The following is a 13,132-nucleotide window of genomic DNA, read 5'->3' as shown; positions in this document are numbered from 1 at the left end:
TTTTCTTGTTAGTTTTTCTTGCTCTTGGGGGAAACTTGCTCAGAAGAAGGTAGCAAAGGGAAATGTAACTTCACTAATAACTTGAATGAAAAAAACTCATTTGATAAGGATGAACAACATAGATACGAATTTACCTTGCTAGAGGAACTCGTGGATATGTAAATCAAAAGATATAAAGCAATTGTTGAGTTGGGTAGAATTTCAGTCGTATTTACCTTAATGTCTGTGTTTTGATGGATTTTATCATCATGAACAGTTTTTATCCTGATATACCTTTCATATCAATTCTGATGGTAAAGCTACATATTGCCCTGGAATAACTCTGACATTTTCAATATCATACATATTTCAACAATCTTTGAAAACAAAGTTAGACACAAAAGATTTTGACTCTGTATCTTGTATACACTTGGCCTTTCACTAGATCTGAAGTTACCAGGCCTAAAGGTAAAGTCAGCTAAGTTTTGTATTAACACAGAAGTATTATTGTGGATGCAAAGAAAAAATCAAGTGGACTTATAACCTGCTATTTTAATGAAAATATTTTGGTTGATTTTTGCATCTTGCTATTTTTTCATGGTAGGGTTACTTTTACACTGAAAAGAATCAGACATGATCATTTGTGCAGTAATTTATATCTTGCTATGTACTTGTACTATCTTAACTAAACTCTAGTACCTGTTTTTGTGAATCTTTCTGTTTTGCTTTGTTTTTTTGTAAATGGCAAGAATATAAAAGGGAAATTCTCTCTCTTAAGGTCTGCTGGATCCAGAGAGCCGGGAAAAATGGCACCGAGTACGCCAGGATATTGAAACCCTCACTGATAGTTGGCTGACCGAGTCCATGAAGTGTTTACAGCTCATCACCTCAAGACCGAACTGTGTGAATGTCTTGGTAACAACCACACAGCTTGTTCCTGCATTAGCCAAGGTCCTACTTTATGGACTAGGGTCTGTCTTCCCTATAGAAAATATCTACTCTGCAACTAAAGTTGGTATGTTTTGTTACTGGCACTCTTAGGGTATATTTGTCAGTGATCATGTTATATGTTTGATTAATTTTTTGTATATGCAGAAAGGAATTTCACATTCAGTGATCCCCATCTTTTAAACTGTTTCATTACATACAACTTTTTCAACTTATGAATGATGTCTGCATTTACTGTTTTCGCCAGGCAAAATTCATTTTTCCACAAGTTTCAAATTATTAGAGAAATATTTTTTCATATCTTTAACTCTTCCCTTGCTTAGTTTCTTGTATCTTGCACTTGACCTATTGCTTCATATTTCTAAGAATCACTCAATGATGACATTGACAGATCATTTAATGACGTTGAGAAACTACAAACAGATATAAATCGGGTCTTCTCCTAAGCCATTAATAATAACGTGCACTTTTTGGAGGTAGTTTCATCTGCATTGTTTGAGAAGTGAAGGATGAAAGACTCTGGAACACACCCCATTCATATCTCAGTGGAACACCTTAAAAGACATTAGAGTAACAATGTTTGATGTCCTTACCTTCAGCAAGTATAACTGAACATCAGCTGCCTTATCAAAAGTGATGGCTTGCTGAGGTTTTTGGATTTTCTCGATAAAAAGTAGAAAACCAATGATGATAGTCTTTAAGGCACCTGTAATCTCCCAACTAAAGTATTTGTGTGTACTAACATCATTTTATAAAGGCAGGCAAAATTATTGAATTGGGAAATGGGTAAAGATCTTGCATATCCCATACTGACAGTGTTGAAAATATAAACTACCAGAAATGCCCGAAAGCAGTGATGCTTTACTCTAAGAGTGCAATGAGAGGGAAATATTCTGCTCTAAACTTGGAAAGTCTGGAAGATATGGTTCCATGGCATATATGGGAGACTTGGTTACTGTAGATGACTATACTGGAATAGAGAGACTACAATAAGAGAAAACTGCGGATATCCAGAAGCTATAATTGTGTAATACTTTACATTGACAAGTTTGTTGAAAACACTATGGACTATTCAGTAAAGGAATTTACAAAGGGCCTTGAAAAGTACCAAAAAAGGTTCCAAGCTGCTGGCACGGCATATATGGGAGAAGAGCCTCCAAAACCATCATAAGGTGTATGTAATATAATCACTGTTCAGTGAGCTAAAAAATAAAATCACCTAAGAGATATAATCCATATCACTTCCTTAATGGTGAAACTCTGCTTAACTTTAGTTTGCAATCACACTATCAATTTTCAAGGGAACCAATGAGAATATGGCCACAAATTCTGATCCACAGTGAGACTTAAAAACACTCCTCTTTACAAGAAATGCAAGACACTCTAGCACAAGCACTAGATATTCTCTAGAGAAAGTCTGGAATTTGGCATTATCCTGTGTTGTCCAAATCTGACTCGTGTAACCAGACTTCATAGAAGAGAGGGGCAAGTAGCTCAAAAAAATACTTTCACACAGTGAAAGAAACATCTTACATTTGAAATTTTTGAGTGTTAAGATAGCAACTGGATTCATAAACTCTTGGAGTTTACATAGCGCAGGACAATACGGCTTCAGCATGGGAAGAATACCTCTTTCAGATCCTTTGGCATTATGTCAAAGCTGTAGAGGCACTAGAAAACAAATTGCTGATGTAATACACATGCTTGCAAAAGCCCTCAACAAATTTGACAATAATGGCATAAAAGATGCAAAAAAGAGAGTTGGTGGTAAAGGGTGAAGATTGATCTGTAACTTGATAACAGACAGATCATAAAATGTAGACCAGTCAAAAGTTTTGTTCTAAGGAGAACTCTGCTTGCACTTAATAGAAGACGTATAAACATCTCTGAAGAAGACAGAGTGACTGCAATCAGAAGTCAGCCAAGTTCTTTAGCGGTCCTTTGAAAAAGATGTTATTTGATGGTTATGTATCATGGCCACTTTAGAAGAAATGAAGAAATAAAACCTTATCATGAATACCACACCAAAATGAACATCATTGTATAACAGAAGGGAGGTGGAAAAGACCTATAAGGAATTATTATACGTCTGATAACCTTACTTTTGATGATCATGCTAGAATAACCACTGCCTGTTCCAGTTGATATTGTAGATGAGATTTCTTTTAATTTTCTAAATGAGAGAAGGAAACCAACAACAGAATTCTTCAAAGCAGGTACACCCTTCAGATAAGCACATCATTTTATTCCACGGAATAATTTACCGAAATCATATGTTATCCTTGCCATAACAGGAAGATTTTTCTTCTAAATTGAGAGTAATGTGAAAACTAATATTAAGAATAATATGGATGATAACAGGCAGTTATGATCCTATGTTCACATGTATGTCTTATGTAAGCTTTACATAAACAGCTTTATTTGCTTAAGTTTATGTGATTGTGAAGAATAACTGAATACAAGATGAATAGAACTGGTATATTTTCATCAAGGACCATTCAGTGAATTTTGCTGTAATTTAAGGTGATTTTCTCTGCAGGAAAAGAGAGCTGCTTTGAGCGGATTGCATCAAGGTTTGGACGAAAACCTGTTTATGTCGTCGTTGGTGATGGCCGAGACGAGGAGATGGCTGCTAAACAAGTCAGTTTGACACAATTTACATTTTATCATAGTTTTTTACTCTCATTTAGATATAGCTAAATGATGATTTTTTAAAGTATTTGTCTTTGATTTTAACTAATCTTACATTTCTTCTTATGTTTATCTTTGTAATCTGTAATTTGGCTACCATTTTGTTAGATGTTGCATTTGACGGGAATAGACTGTTAGGGAACAAACTCTTGTGTAATAAGTGATACTACAAATGGTTATCTAACGGTGGTAGATGATTTGGAATTTCCTCAAAAATCCCATTGAGAACTAGTAGAATGTTTCAGAAGCATCATAAAGCTGTGAAATTAACACTAACATTATTTTTGTAAACTAAAAAAATTTGTCATGCAAGAATGAGAATTGAAGCTAAGCTAGTGTAGTGTTGTCACAATTATCATTGGACGAGGCAAAAGTACTTGAGGGATTTTTTCCATCTCAGATGGCAAAAGAAACAATCACCAAGTAAGAATGTGACAATATTCTCAATTTTTATTGTTATTTGTTAAGTATATACAGCCTTATTGTACTCCATACTTTTATATACCTATTATTTAGAATCTCCCTGCACCCCTGACTATGTATGTGCCATGCTGACCGCACTCACTATACTTGGCATTTTTATAATTTTTTTATGTAACTTTTTCATTTATGGCATCTGTTTCATATACCATGAGGCTCCTGTACTATGGAACATCTTTCATAGTTTTAGTTAGTGTATTCAATAGACACATGCACCTTTCTCTTGGTGAAGAATAATGTTGTCAAAGTAGGTCAGCTTCAAATGTCATTTTCATGATAAAGGGTTTTGCCTCTTTAATTCCCCAAGACTCCATATTTTTAATTTGCTAAATCACTTTTTCTGCTTTAGTGACTTAACAACAGGAACAAATTAATAATGGTCTCATTTACAAATATCCACTCTCAAGCTGTTATGTACAGTGTAGTGTACTAAAACCAATGCCTACCATCCACGGCCCCATGGCCTATTCCATGTTTTACCATGTTTTTATATTTCCTTTTTTCATTACAATTATCATCTCAAGGTTTGGTATCTAATGATACTCTTTCCTAATGCCTCTAGATTTTTTCTTTGATTTAAATTTTTATGGTCTTGTTGTTTCACTGCACTTCTATGATGGTTTATTTTGCATCTTGGTAGAACAATATCGAAGATGTGTTTAATTGGTTTAAAAGCAAGATATTATAAAAGTAAATGGTAAAGGAATGTTACTCTTTCTCATAATGTTAATGAGAGGTACCTTTTGAAAGTATTTGTCCTCCATTGTTTTAGGTGAACTGGCTGCAGATTAGGATCACAATTTTTGCAAATTACTATTAATTTTCAGTAAAAGTTTCAAGTAAATCTAATGGGCTTACATCCCTTAAACATAACCCAAACATGACATTCCTTAGCAATTTGAATTTGACCTATTTAATTTCATTTATAGATAGATAAATGTGGGAGTATGGTAAGGTTGTCTGATGTGTTATTCAATGACTTACAGATGAAGTATTGCATGAAAGGAAAGCGAGGTGGGCAGATTATGATGTGATACTTAACCATCTAGAAACAGAATGGACTTTGTCTTGGTTACTCTGTGCAGCTGATGCTGTGTTGGTTGCTAAATGAGAGGAAGAGCTTACAGAATGACATGCCATACCAGTGATTTATGTTGAAGAATGCTGCTGAGAGGGAATGGAAATAAAACTTAGGTAGTGAGTTTTGCAAGGAATACAAGACCAGAATGTTGGTTCTATTTGCATGGTGAAGAACAGAAAGTCTTGGATGAGTTCAAAGTTTTGTTTGAAGAATTTAGTAGAAATGGTAAAGGAAAGCTGGAGTAGAGTCATACAATGGAGAAAAATTGGAACATTTAAGATCTTTACATACTATCTTTGGAATACAGAGGATAGATAAAATCATGCAATCAGGATATTTGGTATGAAGAAATCATAAGACATATGAATGAAAGCCCTTTAGGATGGTGCAGTCATGTAGAACATACAGCACATTAAAAGTTGGTTAAGAAGATGCAGGGTAGTACAGTCGAAGGTACAAGGAGGAAAGTTAGGAGTGCAAAAAAAATAGTTAGATGCAGTGAGTAAATTGATACAGACTTCATTGGAGTATATAGGAAGGACATTTAACAGAAGTCCTGGTGTTCCATGATAGATAGATAGATAGTTTCATTTTTTGTTTCATGTAATGAAATCAGTTGGAAAAAACAAAAGATAACCTTAGAAAATTTTAAATGTTATCCGAATACATTTGAGATTTAATTTTGAGGATTAGAAGCAGTTACCCATGCAAGAATCTATTTTATACATTTTGGTAAGTGTACCTGTGTGCCGTCTGTTGAAGAACAAATGGCAAGACTGAGACTAAATGCATAAACTGTGCATGTTGTTTTAGCAATTTATGTAATGTACTTGTCCTATGCTTTGGATTTAAAGTGAATACATTATAAAATCAAATTTTTCTCTTTACAGCTTGATTTCCCATTTTGGAGGATCCAGACACATCACGATTTCATCAACCTGTACAAGGCTTTAAGTATTTGTGGCCTTTGAGTAATCCCTCTGAGTTGCCACTTAATCTCTGTAATACCCTCTTTTATATTACCCTTCTTAGAGAATTACCTTAAATTACACACAGCCCGTCTAACTCCCCTATATCATTTATGAACATTTTTCAGCAAGTTCAGACCATATTCAACATTAATCTAATAATTTCTTAACTCCCTTGATCTTTTCTCTATTGAATTCAGTCTTTTGAAGTAATAGGAAATCCCTCATAACAAACAAAAATCCTCTTGACAAACTGAGTACATGTTTACCTGTTCAACATTTTATAAAGATTCCTTTATATAACTTAACATTATAATAACCTTATGCTCACGTTCTTAATTGTATATTAGTAATCTTTCCATATCCTCATATACATGCCAAATATCTCAAAAGTTCTCATGAGGACCTCTTACAAGATCCAGAACTTGGTACAGTTGTGAAACTGCACTGGAATATAGTTGTCCAGTGAAGAGAGCCTAGGAAAAGAAAAGCCCTGTCAGGCTGATGGCAACACAATGTATAGCAGTGATGCTTTGATGAATAGTCGAGATTTACTCCCAGTCATCCCAAGAGAACTTGATGAATGCTGTTGTGAAGTGATTGGAAAGAAGTTGAATGGAAAAAAAAGTGTCATTAGCCTGTAAACAGATTTGGTCTGTCCTACTGACATTAGATTATTTTTTGTTAGAGCCTGAAAATACAAATATTCCCTTATTAACTATTTTTATTTTGCTGAAAAGTGGTAACTATAGTTTCTGAACTCTGAAACACTGCTTATTATGTGAAGCAGAATGCTTTGGAAATGTGTCAAGTGTATTCTGAAGTTACAAACTAGTGTGATGAAAATGTACATTTGAACAATATTGTGGATCTGATGACACGGAAGAATCACATTTAATAAATGTAGTGCTGTCGTGTATGTTAATGTACTGATGCTGCTGATATGGAAGCAGTTGTTTATAATGCTTTTGGTTCTGATTTGAATATTCAAAATCAGCTTCCACAAAAAATGCATTATACAAAATTGAAAACCCTAACAAACATGTCACATAGTAAGACATTTATGTTTGCTTCAAACATTCCCAGAATACATATTCACAAGATATATATATTTCTCATTATGCTAACACATGATATGTGTATGAAAATTACAATTACAGTAGAATGTATTTTGTACAACATGTGGGATTATGGTTGGACGGTGTAAAACAAAGCCTTGGATTGCCCTGTGCCAGAACTAGTGTTTCGTATACTTTACAGGAACTCGGTGGTGTCTGGGAGCATATTTGTGGACCCTCACGTTCCATAGAGCTGAACGATTTTTATGTTTTTGTGCATTAGGCACCAGAAACTATCTAGTGTCCTTAGTTATGGCTTGTTTCAGTTGACTGTAGTATTGCACCGACCCCCACACAATGATGGTACCATAGTGTACCTGTGAAGTCCTTTATGTTGTAGTGCTGTTGTTGAATACTGTTTTGTATATATCTGCCTCTCCTACTCATTCAGAATTCAGAATAAGTCAGTTTGCCTGGCTTAATGATAAATGAGTCATAAAGGTAAACTTAGAGAGCCTGTTAGGTAGTGATATTCCTGCTTTTGAAACAGTCCAGTTAAATGGCTTAATAAGTAAGCAACGTTCCATTTATATAACCAGATGAATTATCCCTCACAGTAATGTTTGTACAAAATGTAAAGCATTAGATGATTGTCCTAATTTGCTTTGTACCTTAATATTTGTAGTAAATGTAGCATAAAAAAATCTGGAATATATTACAGGCCACTGAAAACCTTCATCCTCTATATTTCTATCTCAATATGATGGGAATGACTTCCAAATTGCAAAATAGAAGGAGTAATCAACTGCCAGGCCTCTTATATATTCCAGTTTTCATTTAAGATATTGTGATAATGCTGTTAATTTTTATACATGCTTCATATACAGTTGATTGCAGTGGCTGACAAACATTACCTTCATTGTTCTCCATATAAGTTTTTAGGCTCATACTTGATTATTATTCACTTGAGTTTAGTATATTACACGGAGCACCTGTTATCTTATCACTTTACTCAAAGTTAAAATTAATTGCATTAAAAGATTATATTGACTGTAATGCTTTAATTGTATATTTGGCTCCTGTGTATACATAAAGTTACATGTTAATTTTATTTCCAAAGTACAGTATTCAGTAAACTAACAAAATAATAAAATTACACGTCAACATTTTCTTCCATATTCTTAAATATGTAAGGAATTCAGATAATTTTTAATCTACCAAATAGTCCATGAGTCTGGTCTCAGAAAATGAGGCCATGTCAGCAATAAGAATACTGCTTTGCTATACAGAACAGCATGTGTTGATACTTATAACTTAATTTCAATAAAATTTCCATTAGGTGTCAGCACTGATATTTCCAGTAGTCCATTATTAGCAAACATGTCATAGAGTTTATTTATGTACTCTAGACACGTGTTGCAATTTTTTTCCAAATCGATAGCTATTTCTCCAAGCTGTCCCATAAAATGAATTACAGATGTATTTTATTCATTTGAGATTTTTAGATATTCCTTCATGCTTTCCCAGTAAATGAATTACAGATAGCATTTTGTTTGCCATAATGATTATGTCTTTCATGTGTACTTCCAACCTTTCGTTATGATATTTATAGGTAGTTTTGATTGCAAAAGCTGCTGTAGTATGAGAGACAAGATCTGTAAATATGAGCTATGTCAGCCAAAATATACACATTCATAAACAATGTTCATTGGAAAAGTCAAATATTTTTCTGTGATTTGAGCTGGAACAACAGCTAAGCAAATTATACCGTCATAGATTAATGTTTAAGAACAGTACACAGAATGGTTTGTTATAAATACATTTGATGAAACGTGAATTGCTGTAAAAGGGAAACGTGTTAAAACTACATAGTCTGCTCAGCATTACAGGTAATGTCTCTGCTTTGTATTTCAGTAGAATATATAGTTTAAAGTATTTGATGCCAATCTGGGTCGAAGGGGTAGAAGACCCCACAAGAAAAAAAAAAAATACTACTCTAGGTATATTCTGTTAAGTGACATCAGGAGATGGCATCATCAGGAATGACATTATCACTAAAATGCACTGGAAAATACAGCACAGTCATCAGGAATGACTTCATTACTAAGATACATCAGAAAATACAGCACAAGAACCCAAACTTATTTGAAAGATCATGTAATTTAATATATCAGCAAGTCAAACAAATATATCAGTAGATCAAGGTTAGATTCATAGTAAATATTTATAACTTTTGTAGATGAAATATGTGAAAGCTGACTGATGTCTTGAGAACTTTGACTTGCATAGAAACTGTAGGGAAAGTCAGTTACAGAATATTGCTTGGAGGTGAAACTTATTTTCTACTGAGGTACAGAAGTATATTATCAGCAACATAGAACCATAATTGAAAAGGTGATGAGCATTTCATTAATCTGAAGAGTTTTTTAACATATCCAAAATAGATGGATCAAAAAACTCTGTAATTAATGAATGACATTTTCAGGAACCAGTTACTTTATTTTTTAAAAGTAGGTAGTAGGTAAACTGCCTGTGTGAAAATTGTCATGGTCACAAAATTGAAACTTGCACTCTAGGACACAAAAGTGAAATTAAGCACAACTCAAAGTACGAATGTTTCATTTAGTTGTATAAACAGCAGGCAACATTTCCTGTTAATCTAACTTTTATCTGGACTTCCTTCAATATTTGTAATTCTTAATGTATGGTTACAAATATGTGAGTAATAAATTACTATACTTTTAAATGTTTTTTCCTTATTTCTACCTTGTGAAGGTGGGAAAGTAGAGCAGGCATGTAAGAATCGTGCACAAGCACCTGAAGTACCCACCCTAACACTCGCACCATCAACACAAGCACCCAAGAAACACAAGCCCACCCTGGGCATGCTGACTTTACCACTACACAGAACCCAGTTCACACAATAATCATCTTACAACTTAACACCAGTGGCTTGAATATCAAACATACACAACTACTTACACTACTTGAAGAGTACAACATGCACATAACCCTCATCTAAAAATACAGACTTGACTCCCATATCCATTCTCCCTTCTCTACATAACCATGATAACCATAAGACAAAACAGACTGCAAGGACAAGGAATATGAAACTTGTACCACTACATTCCATTCGCAGACACCACTACTTGCATGACATCACAAACAATGATGTCTCTTGATATGCCTATCCATGAAAATGAACTACACAACTCTTCCACATAATCAATGCCTTTATACCACTCCTCACAAGTCCTCCCAGATACTCTTCCCAGCTACAGAAATTTACCAACATACTGAACACTCGTCTAGGTGGTGAAAAATACCCACTATCCTGCATGGTTCAAAATGCTCTCCCAATATCCCTGAGATGAACTACTAATGAAGTAATTCTTTCAACATTCTCAACCTACACAACCATCCAACTAATCTTACTCTACCCTCTCCAGCAGCTAATCTCCCCAGACATCATTTTTTAACACACCAACACTGCACACAAGGACAACCTGGAGCACACTACACAAACTTTCATCTGACCACTTGCTCCTTCTGCAAACAATGCAACTAACCCATCCAAATCTCAAAGCCACCAAAAAGGGAATACATTTCATGTACACCACCAACCAAGCCATCAACAAGCATATACCACAAATGTAGATGGCATAATAACTCGAACTTCTTCCCAAAGATTGCAGACTTAATAAAGACAAAAAAGTCCAGACACAACCTCTATCAGAGACACTAAAAAGAATCAAAATAAATTACACTATTACTAATGTAATCCCTAGAAAGCAAACAGTAAATTGGCACAACTCCCCAAACACTATTGACAATAGCAACCAACAATGAAGAAAAATAAAATCCAGAACTCCCACACCAACCCACCACCTACACAAAGCACTTCCAATCCAAACCAATAATATTCATTTTAGCAAAGAGCACTTTAACATATTTCATGAAACTCTACTCGAACATTAGTCATAAACCAACCAAACCAGACAAAAGCTCGCCTACCCATCACTCAATGATATTCAAGACTAAAGAACTCCCCCTCAACTGGCCCTTAATACACATCCACATACTACACTTCAGCTCAAATGCAATCTAAGTAATTAAAAATATCTTGAACCACTTGGATAAACAATAAAACCCCAAACACTTGGGAACTTGCCATCACAGTACCCATTGTGAAAGCCTCACAAGCCACTTGCCTCCCATTCCTCCAATAGCCTTATATCACTGATCAATATCCAAACTACTCTGAGAACTGATTCAAAACAGAATCGACCAAATTTCTTTTTTCACTCATATCACTGCTTTAGACCAGTCACTCCCCTACCACACTACACACACACACCTCACACACCCTGAATGACTTAATCAACTGCAACCCACCAACCTACACAACAGATGTTAACAAGCATTTGAAGATGTAGTCGGACATATCCTTACAAAAAGAAATCTTGGCAGCACTCCCAGCTTCAGTAAGAAGTGGTTAACCAATGGCTAAGACTGATTCACAAACGCTTCACCTAAAACCTCAAACTCCACAAATGGGTGCCTCAGGGATCAATTCGTTCTCCAATATTCCACAAATGAGTGCTCCAGGGAGCCATTCTTTCTCCAAAACTCCACAAATGGGTACCCCAGGGAACCATTCTTTCTCCAACTGTCAACAATCACATCCATGACACTATCCAAGCAACAACAATGTAACATTACATCACAAATTCAGAAAACTGTTTCACCCAAACCATAAGGATAGTTGCATCCCCAAAGACATTCGCCATCACACTCTTATCTCAGGTCAGAGGAATCCAACCTGCACACCCCCATAGCATCTAATGATCAACCATATCCACTCAACAGAATTCCACCAAAACTATACCCTTACTGTCTGGTCATTCATGTCATAGTTACTAAAGCAGTAAACTCAACAAAACAAGGCACTTAAAACAATAATCATATGCCTAGCCACACAAAAATTAAACACCTTAGAAATTAAACAAAAACACTTCCAATATGCCCAGCACTCATTTCTTTGGAATAGCTCTATATTCTTCAAACCCAAACCATTAACTCCGAAGCAGAAACAAAATACTTATCCATGCTTCACACTTAACATTATACTCACATGTCATACGGCTCCAACAAACATGACAACTGCACTCCAACCCACTATCAGATTCCACCACCCCAGATATACACACCTGAAACTACACTTCCCAGGCATGTAAGAGTTACAGTTTTTCATCCATTAAAAACGACTATTCAATATCTCACATAACCCTTCAAAGTCCAAAGTGTAAGTTTCATGCTGAAGATACTGTACACTTACTTGATCTGCACTCACACGGGCATACATAGGGAATCATCACACTTCTTGACCTGCTATTCTGGGTATGGCTAGAACCTTAAAAGGAGTGGATCTTCGTAATGGAATACCCCTCGACATCTTGCAACCATAAACGTAAGGTTAACTTTTCTCAAGAGTGTATGAAACTTCATTTTGTCTCGTCAGTTCACATGAGGCAGCAGTACAATGTTCCTTACCTCAAAGGGTACCTGACCCAGGGCCTAGATTATGCGTGGCAGGTGGCGGCTATCCCAAGCTTTACTCTCCTGCTGCCTGTGAAAACATCCCTACCTAATGCATGATTTATCATTGTCCATCTACACTTCCTCGTCTCCGTCGAGGTGATAAATTCGATATGGCAAGGACAGGTGACAGGGTTTGACATACTAAATATTAAACTACATCCTCCCCGCAACCTAAATATCTTAAGATATTTTATGTATGTGCATAGGTTGTGTATTACAAAAAGTAGAATATAAAGTAAAATAGTATTTGATTAAAAAATTCTGATCCAGTTTACTTAACATTACATACTTGTGTGCACATTTCCTGAAGTAGAGAGGCTCTT

General features: G+C 35.2%; 1 protein-coding gene across 5 annotated transcripts in view; it reads left to right on the top strand.

Annotated features, from left to right (window-relative positions):
• Positions 1-9,951, top strand: part of eya (eya transcriptional coactivator and phosphatase 2) — a 271,419-nt gene extending 261,468 nt beyond the window's left edge. For all 5 annotated transcript variants that reach the window (XM_071692443.1, XM_071692452.1, XM_071692461.1 and 2 more), the window contains 3 exons: positions 758-994; positions 3,467-3,567; positions 6,070-9,951. In XM_071692443.1, coding sequence (XP_071548544.1) covers positions 758-994; positions 3,467-3,567; positions 6,070-6,150 — 419 coding nt within the window. In that variant the 3' untranslated portion in view covers positions 6,151-9,951. The remainder of the gene's footprint in view (positions 1-757; positions 995-3,466; positions 3,568-6,069) is intronic.
• Positions 9,952-13,132: the final 3,181 nt, after the last annotated feature.

The sequence above is a fragment of the Panulirus ornatus genome, chromosome 4 (assembly GCF_036320965.1).
Source record: "Panulirus ornatus isolate Po-2019 chromosome 4, ASM3632096v1, whole genome shotgun sequence".
Lineage (NCBI taxonomy): Eukaryota > Metazoa > Arthropoda > Malacostraca > Decapoda > Palinuridae > Panulirus > Panulirus ornatus.
The sequence above is the reverse complement of the archived record's forward strand: the minus strand, read 5'-3'. Positions and strand labels throughout refer to the sequence as shown.